General features: G+C 39.0%; 1 protein-coding gene across 7 annotated transcripts; it reads left to right on the top strand.

Moving 5' to 3' along the window:
• The first annotated feature begins 1,244 nt into the window (after positions 1-1,244).
• On the top strand, positions 1,245-17,958 carry LOC118019243 (mitotic spindle assembly checkpoint protein MAD2A). Of its 7 annotated transcripts, none has more exons than XR_004681638.1 (7): positions 1,245-1,487; positions 2,376-2,522; positions 5,489-5,609; positions 6,831-6,934; positions 7,247-7,336; positions 7,643-10,361; positions 15,397-17,958. XR_004681638.1 is itself a non-coding variant. In XM_035018250.1 (6 exons), the coding sequence occupies exons 1-6, from the start codon at positions 1,415-1,417 to the stop codon at positions 10,276-10,278; spliced, it is 606 nt and encodes a 201-aa protein (XP_034874141.1). In that variant the 5' UTR covers positions 1,245-1,414; the 3' UTR covers positions 10,279-11,287. The 7 variants fall into 7 exon arrangements, 5 of the variants coding, with proteins under 5 accessions (XP_034874141.1, XP_034874119.1, XP_034874149.1 ...); XR_004681637.1 differs by having other exon boundaries at positions 15,394-17,958; XM_035018250.1 differs by lacking the exon at positions 15,397-17,958 and having other exon boundaries at positions 10,208-11,287.
• Positions 17,959-19,041: the final 1,083 nt, after the last annotated feature.

The following is a 19,041-nucleotide window of genomic DNA, read 5'->3' as shown; positions in this document are numbered from 1 at the left end:
CCTCCTGGGCCTGCAATACTAAAATATCCATTATGGTCTAATGCTTTTCTAAAAGTAATGTAAGGATCATTTGGGATGCTAGTTAAAACATGTCATCTCCTAGACCCCATAAAGTAGACCAGCACTGTCCAACAGAAATCTCACATGAGTCACACATGTAATTTTAAATGTTCTTGTAGTCAGATTAAAAAACTAAAATGAAACAAGTGAAATAAATCCAATACATGTGAAAATATTTCAATATGTAATCGATTGAAAGACATATCACTGTGATACTTTACATTCTTTTTTTTTATACTAAGTCTTTGAAATCTGGTATTCTTATACTTGTAGCATATCTCAGTTCAGACAAGCACATTTCAAGTGCCTAAGAGCCACCTGTGGCTAGTGGCTATGGTACTGGACTGAATTAGATTTGGAGAAGGGAGAATAAAAGTCAGGAATCTACATATAGCAAAATACCCAAGTGATTCTTTCACACTCTCAAGTTTGAGGACCACCACTCGAGACCGTCCTATATACGATCCATTCTACAACCACTACTGAATTTACACTTGAAAAAAATACCCCTTTAATTATGTCAATTCTAAGAGCCTAGAAATCCCTGGTACGTCCAACTTATTTCAGATGGATATTCAAAGCTCCCAAAATGTGGCCTCACCTCATCCATCCAACCTGCTCTCCAATTTGAAAATGTCTTGGGTTCTTCCATGAAATTTTCCTAGGCAAGTATTCAAATGATCATTCATTCAACAAATATTGTTGGACTAGCCACTGTCATCATGGATCCTCCTCTGACCCTCCCCCCCTCATGTGCTCTCTCTCATTCTCTCTCTCTCAAATAAATAAATAAATTCTTTTTTTTTTTTTTAAGATTTTTATCCATTTATTTGACAGAGAGAGACAATGAGAGAGGAAACACAAGCAGGGGGAGTGGGACAGGGAGAAGCAGGCCCCCCGCGGAGCAGGGAGCCCGATGCGGGGCTCGATCCCAAGACCCTGGGACCACGGCCTGAGCTGAAGGCAGACGCCCAACGACTGAGCCACCCAGGCGCCCCAATAAATAAAATCTTTAAAAAAAAACCCAAACCAGGTTTTGGCGTCTTCTTCCCTCAGGCCGGTCTAGTAGACCACAACTACACAGGCCCAGCCGGGACCCTGCGGAGCTTGACCACCCAGAACTGGGCGACCACGCCTACCCCCTGCGCCTGCGGACAGGCCAGCTCCGAAAAGCGCCCAGAGGACCTGCAGGCCCCGCCCCATGGGGCGGGGCCTAGAGGCTCATCGCGCCTGCGCCGAGGCCCGAGGGCGTGCTGCGCGTTACTTTTGAAACGAGTGGCGGGGAACTGCTGTGGGCGTCTCTGCTGTCGCTCTCTGCCGGGGGAAGCGCACTCCTTCGTCTGTAGGACTGGCCATGGCGCTGCAGCTCTCCCGGGAGCAAGGCATCACCCTGCGCGGGAGCGCCGAAATCGTGGCCGAGTTCTTCTGTAAGTCGTCCTCGCGCAGGCCGGAGGGCGGGGTGAACTGAGGCCAGGCCGCCCGGTAGGCCCGTGGCTCAGCCGCGGAGGCGGGGGAAGCGGGAGGGGGTGGAGGGGAGGCCGCGAGGCCGCGAGGCCGCGAATTAAGCTCTCTCTGCCCCAGCCTCCTGCCCGGCGGGAGAATCTAGGAAGAAGCGGATGCAGACGCCGCCTCCGGGCTCCTTGCTAATGGTGGAGCTTGAGGCCTAGGTGCTGCTGAGGCCTGCGGCGCGATGTAGCCCCTCCACCTGCAGCGTTGCTTTCAACTACAGAGCCAGGCACTTTCCGCCCGCCCCCAGCCTCCGCGACTTCAGACGGAGTAGGACCGGGGTGGGGGCCCCTCTTTGATTCTGGTATTGGCGGTGATGGACTAGATTTAGGAAACGCCATTCCGGACCAGGACAGTTGTGCCTTCTGATAGAATCTGGCAGGACTTGTGAGGAGAAAAGGAGGAAAAAGAGGGAAAGGTTTGCTGAGAGCATTGCAGAGAACAGTTAATCAGTTGCTAACTGAGATGCAAAAGCCTATTTTGACACCCTCTAACCACATAATCTGAATTGGGACTTGGATTACAGTGAGTTGTAGTACTACTTTGACAGTAGATTAATGCAGTTTGGCGTTTTTCTCTTTTTTTGCCACAGAAATGCAGGTATCGTGTTCTCTCTTAATTAGAAGCAAGGTTTTAAGAATGTTTAATGCCACTTTTTACCTACTCTGCTTTCAGCAAAACACCCACAAACATGTTAAGGCATTTATGGTTTTATACCATTAATGAAACGTAGCCACATCTAAATATGTTTTATTTTCCAGAGTTACAAAGTGATAATGACTTTTCTTTAACATTCCTTTTGTTTCCAGCATTTGGCATCAATAGCATTTTATATCAGCGTGGCATATATCCATCTGAAACCTTTACTAGAGTGCAGAAATATGGACTTACCTTGCTTGTAACAACTAATCCTGAGCTCATAAAATACCTAAATAATGTGGTGGAACAGCTGAAAGGTATTTAATTGTTGCAAACCATTTTGAGTTTTGCAGGCCTTGTAGAACCCATATTTTCTGGCATCTTGGTGGTCATTTTTCAGCTCTGTACAAAAAGGTATAAAACACTACAACCTCAAATATAGTGATTCTTAATTGGAAGGAAGCAAATAATATATAAATTGAAAGAAAGTCCACCCTTCCCATACTGCAGTTTGAGTGGGTTGAATATTTTGATATTAGGAATCTGATATGGCTTCACAAAACTGTCTCCATCAACTTCCTTAGAAATGATTTTTGCAGTTCATGTAGCCAGATGGAACAATTTGGAATTTTCTGTCCTTATGATGGTGTTCACTATTGGAGAAAAATCCACTGTATATTTTTAACATATATTTTCTGTAACTGCCTAGAGTTTAAAGCCATCATTACTTAAAGGAAAATAAAATTGGATCCAACCTGGAAACTAAACTTAAAGAAAAGAACTACTAAGTAATAGAGCACCCAGTAGAGTTTTATTTTTTATATATTTCCATTTGTCTTTTTTAAAATCCTGCCTATAATCAGTAAGCCTTTTCTATCTGAATACTCACTGTTTTTTTTAGCTCAAGAAATTACTGTATTGAATCAATACTTGTTCTCCATCTATTCCTTTTTCCCCTCATTTTTTTCTCTACTTAGGATTGTCACTTCTAATTTTTCTGTTGTAGGATGTTTCTCCCTAGCTCCCCATTTGATCTTCCAAAACTAGTTCCAAAAAACACTAGTCATCTTTTTTTCTTAATTCATGAGTCATATATATTTCTTTGTATCAAGTAGCTTTATTTTTAAAATTAGATTTTTTTTTTTTTTTTTTTTTATCTTCAGGGCTAAAAAGTAAGATTATTAGTAAGCAACTAATAATCTATGTCATCTTAATTTGATGGAGAAGCAAGCCCCACCTAAGCTACTGGTTTTTGGGTTGTCTCCTTTAAGACTACACTGAGGATATTTCTTCACCTCGGATGTATGCAGACCTTCCTATTTAATTTCTCCCTTTTATTTTAGTTAAAATGGAGGAATTGCTCTTCTTAGAGGCAAATTGTTCAATCTGAATCCCCATTCCTCTAGCCTTAAGGATTTTATCCTAGTTCTTCTCTGGTATTTTTGATTTCTTTGTTTTGATCTCTCTTCAGTTTTAAAAGAAAAAAATTTCCACCCACCCCAAATCCTTAAGTTACTACCCAATTTCTTCCTTTTCAGAGCTAAATTGAGAAAAAGTTGATATATGTCAAGAAAAAGTTGATACATACAACAGCCCGTGTCTAGCAAGTGGCTATTTTTATACTGCCTGCAAACTAAGAATGTTTTCAGATTTTTTTTTAAAGATTTTATTTATTTGAGAGAGAGAATGAGATAGAGCATGAGAGGGGGGAGGGTCAGAGGGAGAAGCAGACTCCCTGCTGAGCAGGGAGCCCGATGCGGGACTCGATCCAGGGACTCCAAGATCATGACCAGAGCCAAAGGCAGTCGCTTAACCAACTGAGCCACCCAGGCGCCCTGTTTTCAGATTTTTAAAGGGCTGTTTTTTAAAGACTGTGCAACAGAGACCTAGGTGGCCCACAAACCCTAAATATTACAAAATTGTTTTGTCTCTTAAAAAAAGAAAAAAAAACTACAGATTCCTGAGTATACTATCCCAATTTCCAAGATTAATTCAGGGCTTGTCCTGAGGCCCTCTTCTCACTATAATCTCTCTCTAGGATGATCTCTGACATGTACATAGCTTCACTAACAACCTTGGTGTAGTTGACTCACAAATGTACATCCAACCCAATTCTCCTAATTGTGCTCATATATTTCGTGGCTCCGTTGATATCTTCATCTGGCTATCCCAGTGATACCTGAAAACTAAACTTAAGGCGCTCCTGGCTGGCTCAGTCAATGGAGCATGCAACTCTTGATATCGAGATTTTAAGTTCCAGCCCCATGTTGGGTGTGGAGATTACTTAAAAATAAAATCTTAAAACAAAACTTAAGCATCATCTCCCATTTGCATTCTTTTTCTCAGTGAATGGATCAGCCATCCAACTAGTGATATAAACTAGGAAGTTGGGAGCTATCTCAGTCTTTCTTCTTGCTTACTCATAAGTAGTCAATAAATCCTAACAGTTTGAACCATGAAATCTCTTGAATCTATCTACTGATCCATCTCTACCAGCTTATCCTTCTCTAAGCCTTCATTACCTCTTGCTTGAATTGCTAATTAATTGGTGTCTCTAGATCCCCTCTTTACCTCTACTCTACTTTCCACATCACAGCCAGAAGGATAGTTCTGAAATACAAATTTAATTACATCATACCATACTTCAAATACAGTAATGACTTCCCTGGTTCTTGAAGTGTAACTTCTTTAATTTGGCCCATATGGCCTTGCATGGTCTGACCCCTGTGTATCGTACACAAACTGACCTTGTTCATTCTCCCCTTTCTTTACTGCAGTTGTATTACCCTTCTTTCAATCCTCTGGTCAGATGCTCTTCCCTTTTCAATATTTAAGACCTGTACCCTTTTCTGTATCATTTTGCATATTTAATGATAATTTATTTGTAGAACTGAAGTCAAGTGAGAACTCCCTGAGTGAGTCCAGTTTTCCTCTATTATGCTCTCATTGCGTCACATACTGCACCTTCATAGCGTTTATCACAATTATAATCTTATATTTATCGGTGCAGTGATTAGATTAATGGCCATCTCCTGCATCTTACTTGGATTAGGGTGTACTTCATGTTTTCTACTCTGTCTTCAGCACTCAGTACTATATCTGGTACAAATACTGAGAATTTGAAAACAGGAGCTAGGTTATTGTGGGGCAGGTTTTCTGTACAGGTTGGCAGAGTTCCGAAATACTAGCGGTAGGAATTTGCTGAGGATAGAAAGTGAGACCTGGGAAGAGAGTTGTTTTGTAATGCAGTGAAACAAAAAAGATTCCTTGTTATGTATTGCAGATTGGTTATACAAGTGTTCAGTTCAGAAACTGGTGGTTGTCATCTCAAATATTGAAAGTGGTGAGGTCCTTGAAAGGTGGCAATTTGATATTGAGTGTGACAAGACTGCAAAAGATGACAGGTAAGTATGAAGTAAATTGCTTCCATTTTTACAGATCTTTTTCCAAAACTGTTTTCTTTTACTAGATGAGTTCTACTTATATTGAACTAGTTTCATATAAGGTAGTTTGTTTCTAAGTATGTTAGATGTGATCTTTAATCTCCTGTGGAGAAGGATTGGGCTCACAAATTGTGCTCACGAAAGAATTTTGCCTATCACGGACTTTTAACATAATTGCGCTTAGTCTAAATCCATAAATTTCAAACTTTAGTGTTTATGATGCTGTATGTAAAGCTACCATGGTGTCCGTCCTAGGTGGGCCATTTCATGAATTGTAGAAAGGTACTTTTAACCATGAAGTATTATCCTAGACTTTCTCCCAGCTTACTGTGCAGCTCTACTGTATTTCATTTAATGCTACAAACTTCTTAGACACTGCCTTTTTTTTTTTTTTTTAGGATTTTATTTATTTATTTAATAGAGCATGCGAGAGAGGGAACATAAACGGGGAGTGGGAGAGGGAGAAGCAGGCTTCCCGCCAAGCAGGGAGCCCGATGTGGGGCTCAATCCCAGGACCCGGGAATCATGACCTGAGCCAAAGGCAGTTGCTTAACTAACTGAGCCACCCAGGCGCCCCTCCTTAGACACTTACTAAACTGAAGTTTTTAGATTATCTGGATGGGAGATGCCCATCATTATATGCTAATTTCTAGCATTGTCCTAGGCATGCTTACCTGTAAACTCTGAACTATCTCTCATAATGAAATGATGGAGTTTGCTCCTGAAGCCTTTGGTCTGTTTTAGAAAATGTTTAATTATTAACGCCATACACGAGTAACATCTTATTTGAGGCAATAGGAAATTAGACATTTAGGCATTACTAAAAATGCCAAAATGATTATACCGATTCAATATTTTAGATACTGCTTGTTATCTTTATTTTAAGACATGCTGAAGCTTTCCTGACTTGAAGTACTTGGCAGGTTTTCTAGTCATCTGTTATTTAATGACCTGATACTAAGAACAACCCTAAAAAATGATTGGAAGGATAAATGAAATAATAGAGATACATATTGTGCCTACTAAGTTTCTTAAGGACGTATATTTATTTTCATTGAAAAAAAACTCCTTTTGAATGCATTACTTATTTGATTTTGGAAGCATTTAATCAGATAAATAATCTTACCTGTGTTTCAAATAACTTGTTAAAACTTAAAATGAATTAATTGGTTTCTTTGATAGTGCACCCAGAGAAAAGTCTCAGAAAGCTATCCAAGATGAAATCCGTTCGGTGATCAGACAGATCACAGCTACGGTGACATTTCTGCCACTATTGGAAGTTTCTTGTAAGTATTATACAACTTCACACTGGCTTAAATTTGTTGTGGAAAAGACTAAGCTACTACTTTGAGAATTAACGCGCTCATTAAGTTTTTTCTTAATTATAAATGTCATGTTATATGAATGAGAAAACTGTGGTAAAGCTAAAGTAATGCTATTTGCATTTTATTTACAAGTGCTGAAAAGGAAAGGAATGAAAGTATTCTACAGTACTCACTCTTGAATATTTTGATGTAATTTCTTTCATTTTTATTTTCTACACATTTCTATGTATATAATTAAGATTTATAGCTATAATTGTGTCTTTGTTTTCTTAGTTACTCCTTCATTCATCAGATATATCCTAAATACCTACTACATGCCAGATGCTGTTCTGGGCACTGGGATACAGCTGTCACAGAACCAAGGTGTTATCTTTTCTATGGCTTAGATTCATGCTGTCTCATGATTAATTTTATACTTTCTGCAAATATTTTTAGTGGTTTTCTCTTTAAAAAAAAAAAACTTGAGTTTTTCATAAAGTAAAAGGAGTGCAGTATTTTCTGTACTAAAATTTCCATTGAGGAAAAGCAATTAGTTAATATAATTGATTAGAGATCAAGGTAAACTAGCTTTTCTGACACTATAGATGGTTCAAATGTGAAAGACACAGGAAGGGTGGTTGTACTTTAGAAAAAAATAATTGTACTTTAATGATCTTATCCCCAATTTAGGTTCATTTGATCTACTGATATATACAGACAAAGATTTGGTTGTACCTGAAAAATGGGAAGAGTCGGGACCACAGTTTATTACCAATTCTGAGGAAGTCCGTCTTCGTTCATTTACTACTACAATCCACAAAGTAAATAGCATGGTGGCCTACAAAATTCCTGTCAATGACTGAGGATAAGACAAGGACAGCGATGTACTTGTAACTCTCAGATGTGGTTTTCCTGAAACCAAGTCAACTATAGTTGATACATTTTGTTTCACTGGTTAATTTTTAGATGGGGAAAACTTAACATTATACTTCTATTGAACTGTGCATAATTGTTACATTTTTTGGTACCTGTATGACTTTATACAGGGTTGGTATAAATTATTGCACATTGTTCAGAAGGGAACTAGCAGATCACATCAGCATTGTTAATGTCAATTCCTTTAAAGGTGGTAACTGTAGATGGAAAACTTTTGCCATAAAGCTAAATGCCTTCTTAAACCTTTTGGTCAAGTACCTTGATTCGGAATATAGGCAGGGAGATATTTAAATATAAAATACAGCAAAAGAAGTCCGAATATTCAGAGTCTTTGTTTAGATCCTGAAATTATCTAATGATAATCTGTAAGTAATGAAATGCTGCTCCTGTTAGGTCCTTTTGCCATTTATTTTATTCGTATATTTTCCGTATTAAAAGCATTTCCAATTATTTGATTTTAATTTATATAACTTGAACTTACAAAGCTATGTATATTGCCACTGTTTAAATTCCTGTGATACAGAACACTTAAAATTTTTTTTTGTTTTATAAAATCAAGCTTTAAATGATGTAATAAAGTTAAGTATGTATATTTTAATTTGTCTTAACATATTTTTATATTGGTGTGGTATTAACACAGTTAAATAGTAGGATGGATTCAGTATAGCAAATAATATCTTGTACCTACCAGGGCCTAAGAATACAAACTTGAATCATTCTGGAGGTGCTTTCAATTTAATGGACAAGCTTTGATTATACCCCTTTAATCTTATAACTGTGGACTTAAAATAAGCATCATTCTTTGTATAAAATAATACATGTCATTTGGAATTAATTCATTTTAGCATATGTTGGGCTGTAGAACTTTTCTATACTCCTAGCCTTATTGCTAGCCTAGTCTTCCTTATTTTGCCAAGGTCAGTTGAAGGCAGACTTCTAAAAAGTCTCTTCTAATCTCTGTTCTAAATCTTATCTCATTTTGTAATAATTAAGTGCTTAGTATCACACTGTTCTAAGCTCTTTATATGTATTAATTCGTTAATCTTCACTATAAAGTAAAAACACATAGCCTGTATCCATTCCTTCAAAAATTACAAAGTGAACACCTGTTAACGTGCCAAGTATTGGGATGAATGAAACAGGGTCCTGGCCTTTCTGAAGTTTGAGATATGAAGGAGAGGAAAATACATGGCAAGCTTCCAAGAAGTAACTACACAGATTTATCACATATGTATTTGTCTTTGTTATTTCACCTGAATGATCTGTTTGATCCTGTTGCCTGCTTGTTAAGAATAAAGGGCAATTCTTCACTACAAGACAAGTGTAGGTCCCCGTATTTGATGATGGGTATAGTGAATGCTTCTGCGAAAGCCCATTCCCTTGAGAGTTGAAGCTATCTAATTTTAGAGGTCCACCCACAACTCTTGCCTGAATAAGAAAAGTAGTTATGCAGAAATGGAAATGATTTTGAATTAGGTATGGTCAAGAGTCTGGTTTTCCAACATGAGATATAGTACAAAGTGGTCACTAGTAAGATTAAAACATTTGCATTCTTGGCTGTACATAACCTTCATAACATGACACATTAGGTTGAGAAAGAAAGCAGAAATGGAAGTTCAGTAAAAATATGGAGAGAGTTGAAAATTCTGGAACTACTTTTGGGACAAAAGTTTGAAATTCTTTTCAGAAAGCAGTAACTGCTTTAGGAAACACAATGCCTCTGCTAAATGGCCGGAAATAATGTGGTTCTTCCCCCACAAAAGCTCACTGGTAGCAACTTTCTTAATATATCATTGATAATACTTAAATTTCTGTCATTTGTGTTTTTATTTACCAAATTAAATGACCCTAATATTATCACTTTTAATTTGTGATTTCTAACATTGCTAATTTCCCCCCCTTATAGATTATGTATCATTTAAGAAATACAAATACAAAGCTATGAGCTTTGTTGGTAAAGCTCAATTGGAAAAGCTTTGGCCTATGGCTCCAACTAAACTTGTCCTGCCTTCTTTCCTATACCTTGAAGCTCACCTTAGGAGGGAGATATTTAAACCAACAGGTTCAAGAATTGTGAATGACCGATGAGTACTGGGTGTTACGTGTAAGTGATGAATCACTAAATTCTCCTGAAACTAATATTACAGCATATGTTAATTAAGTAGAATTTAAATAAAGATTTGGAAGGAAAAAAAAAAAACAAAACAAAACGTGCGTGACTTCCATACCATGTTAAACAGAGAAGCCAAGATTCCAAGAGAGTCTGATAGGCCTCTGATAGGCCTGGCCTGGACTCTGACTCGGTTTTGCTTACCGTAGGTACAGGAATGAAAACAACATGTTCCGATTGGGCCTGTCGAGGTCTGAAACAGAGCCCCAGATGGGACTGAACCACACCCGGTCTTCAGGACTCTTCTCCCAGTGTCATCAATTGGACAGAGAAGTCAAGCCTTGATGGGAATTTTACACAGAGGTATAACGATCTCATGTTTTAGTTGGCTTTTGCTTCATAGCAAACAACCATAGAATAACCGTAAGCATTTTTTTTCCCTGTAAGTCTGTGGATTATCTGGGGTGCTTGTTTTATTCTCATGCAAATCTGCAGGTCACATGTTTCATTCTACCATTGAAGGGGCAATAGCTAGCCAGGACTTTTAAAGCTTAGTTTCCAAACTTTGACACTGACATTTTTGCCCACATTCCACTGATTTTGGCCAAGTCTTGTGGCTGAGCCAAACTTCAGTGGGGCAGGGAAGTATACTCCTCCCATGGAGTTGGGGAAAGGGGTATGTGAAAATGTGATGAAAGTGATAATATTATTATTAGACAGGAAAGATCAGAATAGCTATAATGCCGCATTGTAACTCATTTTCCACCAGATGTCACTAATGCTGCAATATTCAAATTAAGGTGAACTTTTGACTTTAAAGGCTGTAATATTCAGCTTTTCTTATTGGAAATCAACAGTGGGATTTCTGGCTACAAAAATATAGACATCCAAGGAAGGAAATACAGCATCTGTAATTGGCTAAGCACTTCACATGAATTATTTAATTTAATTCTCATGCTTTAGTGCACAAGTAGAATTGCGGAATCAGCGGGCATGCAAACTGCACTACATTTTTTAGAGTTTAGATGGTCTCTTCTGTCCATGACCAAGGAAGCTCATCTGGCTCCTCAGCAAGCACATCAAAAGGAGTGTTTCTTCACCCGTTTCCTAATGGCTCTTACCTTTGACATCCTCTTAGCAATTGAGTGTCCAGAGCAAACTGGTTTTCATTTACTCCGCTTTACAAAACTCTACGTTTCTTTGGGTGCATTTGTATTTACACTTTCCTCAGATGACTTCCTGTAACTTATCCATATTGTGCAAAGAATAAATCAAGTGTGCATTTGTGAGCAGTTGTGAAACACTTTACCCACTAGTCAAAAGAATTGTTCGTTAAGTAACCTCAGTTACTCTTTAGGGAATTAATTTTTGGCTAAAGTTGTAAATAATAATTTCTTATTCTTTTTTTAATTAAATATGTGAAATTAGATTTTAAGTTATTTTGTTCAGTGTAACCGTGATAAAAATTTGTGTTGGAATAACTATGGAATAGAAATGCTGCTAAATTCCAAATTTTATGAGCTACATTTTCTAAGAACAGATCTTTAAAGATCTTTCCATTCATCACGAACATGGCTTTGAAAGCCAGCAGTATTAACATGCTTATTAAAAAAAATCTAGTTGGGAAAGCTACTTAAGCTTCATTAGAGTGGACAATGCTGTTCCAATCTGGCAAAAACACTGTAGCCTTAGCAACAAAACTATTAGAAAAGGCCTAGAGAGAAAAATGTCAAGAGTTGACCCTCTGATTACACAAGTCAGTTTATGTTACCATTTCACCTATTTTTGTGCTCTTACCATTTGATCTATTTTTATACTAGAGAAACATAATTTCATTTATTTGTATAAAGTCCATTGTCATCTGCGTTTATCTGCACCATTTTGTTAGGTAAGCTTGTTTGCACAAAGGTACACATCCTATCAAAATCTTTATTGTTTTGGCATTTTATCTGTGCTGAAAAAGGCCTCTGAATATAAGCACGACCGCTCAGGCTCCACTTCCATGCAGGGGAAAGATGTCAAACCTCTTTAAAAGCTATCTAGATATGGACATGCCCAGTGGATACCTAGACATGGATGTGAATTTCTTTCTGAATGGCAGTCTCACTGACTCACACTCATTTCCTTTAATCCTCACAACAACCCTAGGAGGGTTATTGTTGCCATTTTACACACGTAAAGCCTGAGATTCAGGGAGCCTAGGTAATTTGCCCAACTTCAAACATCCAGAATCTGTCCCCAGGCCCGACCCCAAGGCCAATATTCTTTCTAGTATATCTCATTGCTTCTCAGAGACTAGGGAACAAAGGAGGGTGCCCCTGCTCCAGTGTGCACAGACTCAGCCAAAAAGACTAGACTGCTACATGACTCTAACCCCAAGTTGGGGAAGGAGAACTCAACAGTATTTGAGTATCAAGTTTCATTAATTTTTTAAAAAACACTTTTTCATAACAAGCGATCATTAAATGTTTATATACACACAGTATTTTGCTGTACGATGGCTGCATGCATCTTCTTCCATCAACATTTTCTTCTCTCATTCTTTCACTTGTTTTTGTAACTACATGCTGTGTTGGAATTTGAACGAGTGAGAAAGAGGAGACAGAAGGCGATTGAGATGTATGTTATCATCCAAATCATGGGGTTCCCTAGCAAAGCTGGGTAGAGTGAGGCTTAGATCTCAAGCAGAAACAGGGTTTGCTACTACACCTCCAGAAATGAGCCGGGAATGGCCAGGCAACTGCAGGCATCCTCGCGCAAGCCCACTCCAACGTGGGAGCAAGAAGCCCTGCGTCCTGAACGCCAAGGGCACAATAAGAAAGCACTTGACTCGAACTCCTATAAGTCTTAGAAAGGTCTTTTCTCTGTTGCTTGGGATGGTGTGAGAGAGAAAGTGGAGAGAGGGGCCCCAAATCTCTGCCCAGCACCACCTTCTGTCATCAGGATTGGAGTGGAGACCCGGAGAGTGGAGTAGCATGCATCCCTCTCGTTGAATATTTGCCAGCTTTTTAAGCTTTTTAGTGTATTACACTGTGCGTTCCACAGGCGTCCTGTGAGTTGCTTTAGGTAGCATGCTCACGGGCATTTTTTTTTTAATTTTAGTAGCTATGTATTTTAATCTGTATTCAGAAAAACGTATAACATGTTCTAACACATTACCATGAGCGAAGATTCTACAGTCCACTCTGAATATTTAAAGAAAAGCCGATCAGTATTTTGTATGGATGATGCAAATGTAGACAAGGGAAGAAGGCCGCGCACTCATGATGGAAGGCTGCGAAGCAGTGTCGTAGCCCATTGTGCTCCAGCCTCCGAAGGGAGCCAGGGCAGCAGTCCCCTTAGCGGAGCCGCGCCTGCTCCCGCTACTGCTGCGCTCACACACGCCTGAACTCGCCTCCTCCCCACAGAGTCCTTCGGGAACTGCTGAAGGGCATCTTGCTTTCTGCCCACAAAAGACTCCGGCCCCATGAGTCCGGTAGAACGCCATGCAGCACCCTAGGCTGAAAGTTAACTCGCCGTTCCATTTCGTATCACTAATTACGTCCAGTCATGTTGTCCAAAGGGGCTCACCAGACTTTGATGAAATGAGCACAGAGACTGTATCCACATGAAAATGTCCCAAATTTGAACACTAGGACACTCTTTGTTTATGACTCCACTTCCCCCCAAGCTAAATCCCCTCACAAAAGCCCATAGAAATTAAAGTCCAAGTGCCTTCATTCTCAATCGTATACAGTTGGCTCAGTGTCAGCCAGAGGCTTTTACGCAGAGCCTGGGTTCCGGTAGCTGTAGCGGTGTCCGGGGATTTCACAGGAATGGGCGTAGCTTCTTCAGCCTCTTCAAAGTTGGTTCGAACCTCGAATTAGTTCTAGTCTCCAAGGGGTCAGCAGTCACCAAAGAAACTGCATCTCCCCTATAGAAGTTGTCACAAACAGGGGCGCCTGGGTGGCTCAGTTGGTTAAGCGACTGCCTTCGGCTCAGGTCATGATCCTGGAGTCCCGGGATCGAGTCCCGCATTGGGCTCCCTGCTCGGCAGGGAGTCTGCTTCTCCCTCTGACGCTCCCCCCTCTCATGTTCTCTCTCTCTTTCATTCTCTCTCTCAAATAAATATATAAAATCTTTAAAAAAAAAAAAAAAGTTGTCACAAACAAAACTGTGGTCCCCCAATTAAGTGAATAGGTAATGGCGTGGCAGGTAACTTAGTGCTCCCTCTATTGGAGACAGCGAGGACCTGGGAACTGTTGGGTTTCAGTCCCACGGCAAGCCAGCCAGAGGCACCCGCCTTGAGTCCACAGCCTGTGAGTCCGTATTCACTGAGCACACAGCGCCCAGCAACCGTTGTGCTTCCACAACGGTTTATGTTTAATATGTGTGTGTATTTCTTTGTGTTTGTTGTTGTTACTGTTTTGTTTTGGTGACTCGTGTGTAGTTATCTCCCATATATATTGCCTACTTTCAGGGAGTGACCTTTTCTTTTTTTTTTTTTTTTCTTTCTATTAACATATAACGTATTATTTGTTTCAGGGGTATAGGTCTGTGATTCATCAGTCTTCCACAATTCACAGCGCTCACCATAGCACATACCCGCCCCAATGTCTATCACCCAGCCACGTCATCCCTCCCACCCCCCACCACTCCAGCAACCCTCAGTTTATTTCCTGAGATTGAGAGTCTCTTATGGTTTGTCTCCCTCTGGCTTCATCTTGTTTCATTTTTCTCTCCCTTCCCCTATGATCCTCTGCCTTGTTTCTCAAATTTGGAGAGTGACCCTGAGACATTATTGCCTTCTTCGAAAATTTAGATATTCTGGTTTCATTTCCTTGTGTCTCGTGTCCCATGCTTTTGGCACTTTGGTGCAAGATTGTGGTCTAGAGAAAACGTCTACTCCCAAATTCCTCCGAGTGTGTTCTCTCCAGAACAGTGGAGTGAAACACATTCTCCTCTGTCAGTGCATGAGGAATGGGGTAATGAACGTCACCCTGCTCCCTTAGCACTATGTTTAACTTACTAATATGCCACGTCTTACTTGTTCTGATAGTAGTAATTGTCATCACTCTTCCATAGACTTCATTCCTACCTAGGCAGGCTGAGTTGGACCTGGCTAGGAAGTAGTTGACCAGAACCAAGATTCTAAGAAAATAAAATACCACGGTCACAGTAAGAGCCAATGAGTCAGGATTACTCTTTGTCAAGAAGGAACAGAAGGATACCAAAGTTTAGCAAGACTTTAAGAAGATTCTAGATATCACAGATGAAAGTAGTCAAAAGTTAGTATTCCAAAGAGTGGCGCCATTTGAAAAGACAGAACACAAGCACAAACAAATAAAAAAGATTCCAAGACACTTAAATTAAGGGCAGAAACTTTTCTTTTCTCTCTTACTCCTTCCTGTCTCAGTAGGATCTGACCACTGGTGTAAGGAAAGAGACTGCAGCTGGGAAGGAAATGATGCCAAGAGCTGCAGCTGCAAAGAGGGTTTTTTTTTTTTTTTTAACTTTTATAGTGTAAAATTAATACATACACACATTTTAAAAAACAAGCAGTACAGAGTGGTACCAAATGAAAAGTAAATTCCCTGCCTGAACCTGTTCCCCAACTCCTCATTTCCAGCTCCCTATTTTTAAATATTTTCTGTTCTGCTGGTGGTTATCACAATACCTCTGAAACCTATGTTAATACTTTCATTTCTTGTTTTATGAACTTGAAATAGCATCTATTGAAAGATGAGAAACTTATTTCTTTTATCCATCTGCTTCTACATTTTCCAGTTACATTGTTTTGGTTTTTCTGGTTATTACCATTTTAAAGAGTATGCTTACGTCTGTATTTTGTTACATCAATTTTAGACAGTGTATCTTGATTTTTTGCTATATAAATAAATAGGTGAAAAAGATCTGTGACATTATCTCTTCCACGTCTCTGCTGCCTTAATATTCAGACTTCCATTTTTTTTATATTATCAATGTTAGTATTAGTCAGATTCTTTTACAGTTGTTGTCTTCCAAGTTTTGTTCATACGTTGATTCTACAAATTAAAATAGCATTTCCATTATTCCAATGATTAAATTACTCCTTACCGAAGGACCAAATAGCTCTACTTACTGAGAAAGAAAGGGTAATCTTATGTCATTAAAACTGAAAGATGAATGTTCCAAGTGTCAAAGTCAAGTGGGATTCCTTAAACTCAATCTTCAAGACTTTCTAGTACATTTAATTTGGTCGATGATATCTTTAATTTCCAAAAAATCTGTTTCTTTGTTCTTATTTTATAGCCACCCATTCTTTGGCTTCTTGACTCTGAAGATGTTAGTTGGTTTTGTTTTCTTAATCAGTTTTTTTTTTTTTTTTCCCTGTTCTCTTACTTGTTTTCTTTAGGATTCGACTGTTACAATATCTGTTCCACTTGGACCTTCTCATTTTTGTTTTTCACTTACTCTAAATTTTCTGGGTTTTTTCCCCCCATATATGTGAGTGATGAAAAAGGTTGACCAGTATTGATAGCGTGATTTGCCACTGCGGTATTAGACCTCTTTCTTGAATGAAAAGATGGATGGCAGGTTCTGTGTACATATAAGCTAGTAGTACTGTTTTAGGGTACATTTAGATATTTTGTTCACCATGTATTTTTTGAAAATTGACTTTTTAAAATACTACATTAAAATTAAAATATCATATCTTATTTACTTAGTTTTTTGGTGCACCTCAAATTTTGTGTGCCTGGTTTCACTCACTGTAGTATCTATTTGGGCCAAGGGCCTGAAAGGTTAAATGTACTTTCCAGGTATGGTCAGTAGAGGGCAGCAAAGGGTAGTGGAGTGAGCACTCGCAGCCAAGGCCTGGGCATCCCTTTTTTCCCTCTATAGAGATAAAAATCCATCAGTGGTAGTAGAAAGTCCAGAGTGCCAGAATCAGGAGAGAAATTACTCATAGGGATACTGATCCAGAATGGGGATCAGCTGAGGAGGCACAATTCACAGCCTGGTATCTATCTTAGTGAAGTGAACCACTAGACATCAGGAGGGGAATCATTCGACTTTCCCAGTCCTGACTCCTCCTACTCCCTGCCTGTCTAAAACCTCAGATCTGGCTCCGTAAAATAACAGGAGTCTCCTGTCCATCTTGGGAGCTGATGCAAACTTCCTGACTGAGAGTTAGGACATGGTACCAGCAGTGGCTAAGTGTTCCTCAACCAGCCATTTCAGGGAGGAGAGACTGAGTGGGATAGGGGCACCATAGGCAAACACTGACAGCTGATGAAAACACTCACATATGTGTCAGTTAAATAATTTGGGAGCCAACCTAAATGGGATGTGGCTTAAAATATATTTTCTTTCCTCCTCCAGAAGGAAAACATTGTTTAGGTGAGGAAAAACTATATGACTTTGAAATTAGACAAACTTGACTCTGCAGATTATTTGGTATGTGGTTCTCAGTTACTTCACTTTATTGAGCTTCAGTTTCTCCATCTATAAAATGGAAATAATGATTCTTACCTCACAAATCTGCTGCAAGCAAATGAGATGATGTCCATAAACTGCCTGGCAAAGAACTTGGCAATTTGTAGTTACTCAATTGGCATTACTACCTGTTCTCTCTCCCTGTCTTTATTCATGGGGGGAATACCCATTATATTGTTGCTATTTTTGAATAAAAAGTCTCATTGTCTCCTGTAAGCATAACTAAATTATTTGAAGGATTAATCTGTTAGGTACCATACTAACATTTCTGCAGTATGATCTCATTTAATTCTCACAACAACCCTATGAAGCAGATGCTTTTATCATCATTTTGATTTTGCAGATAAGGACATTGAGGCTTTAGAAGTATAACTGGTTTACCCAGTGTCACGTAGGTAGTAAATCATAAGGAAGGATTAAAACTAGGTAATTGGATTCCAGAGCTCATGCTCTCGACACTACATAATGTTTTCCAATATACACATTTAATCAAAGATTTAAAATTGTAAGGGAATAAATCAGAGAAGAAATTAAAAAATACATGGAGACAAATGAAAATGAAAACACCATGGTCCAAAAACTTTAGAATCCAGCAAAAGCTGTTCTATGAGGGAAGTTTATAGCAATCAAGGCCTACCTCAAGAAGCAAGAAAAATATTGAAGAAACAACCTAAACTTACACCTACAGAAGCTAGAAAAAGAACAAACAAAACCCAAAACCTAAAGAAGGAAGAAAATAATAAAGATTAGAGCAGAAATAAATGAAATAGAAACTAAAAAAAACCCAGTAGAGCAGATCAATGAAACCAGGAGCTGGTTCTTTGAAAAGATCAACCAAATTGATAAACTTTTAGCCACACTCATAAAGGAGAGAGAGAGAGAGAGGACTCAAATAAACAAAATCAGAAGGGAAAGAGGAGAAAGGACAACCAACACCACAGAAATATGAAGGATTATAAGAATATTATGAAAAATTGTATGCAAACAAATTGAACAACCTAGAAGAAATGATAAATCCCTAGAAACATATAACCTCCCAAAACTGAATCAGGAAGAAATAGAAAACTTGAACAGACTGATTACCAGGAATGAAATTGAATCAGTAATCAGAAAACTCCCAACAAACAAAAGTCCAGGAGCAGATGGCTTCACAGGTGGATTTTACCGAACATTTAAAGAAGAGTTAGAAGGAAAGCTTCCAAAATCACAAATTCATTCTGTGAGGCCAGCATTACCCTGATACCAAAACCAGGTAAAGACACTTAAAAAAAAAAAAAAAAAAAAAAAAGGACAGCTGGGTGGTTCAGTCAGTTAAGCGTCTGCCTTCAGCTCTGGTCATGATCCCAGAGTCCTGGGATTGAGTCCCCCATCGGGCTCCTGGCTCAGCGGGGAGCTTGCTTCTCCCTCTACCACTCCCCCTGCTTGTGCGCTCTCGCTCTCTCACTCTTGCTCTACCGCAAATAAATAAAATCTTTTTTTAAAAAAGAGAGAACTACAGGCCAATATCTCTGATGAACACAGATGCAAAAATCCTCAACAAAATAATAGCCAACCAAATCGAACAATACATTATAAAATCATTCACCGT

The sequence above is a fragment of the Mirounga leonina genome, unplaced genomic scaffold, assembly GCF_011800145.1.
Source record: "Mirounga leonina isolate KUSES-001 unplaced genomic scaffold, KU_Mleo_1.0 Mir_107563, whole genome shotgun sequence".
NCBI classification, from domain to species: Eukaryota; Metazoa; Chordata; class Mammalia; order Carnivora; family Phocidae; genus Mirounga; species Mirounga leonina.
Note: the sequence above shows the minus strand (reverse complement) of the source record. Positions and strands in the feature narration are given on the sequence as shown.

Bases quoted from the DNA above. Each gene is read 5' to 3' on its own strand.
- LOC118019243 (XM_035018228.1), top strand. From the start codon at position 1,415: ATGGCGCTGCAGCTCTCCCGGGAGCAAGGCATCACCCTGCGCGGGAGC. The intron at 5,610-6,830 runs GTAAGTATGAAG...TTTCTTTGATAG, and splicing joins AAGACTGCAAAAGATGACAG to TGCACCCAGAGAAAAGTCTC. The intron at 6,935-7,246 runs GTAAGTATTATA...TTGTTTTCTTAG, and splicing joins GCCACTATTGGAAGTTTCTT to TTACTCCTTCATTCATCAGA.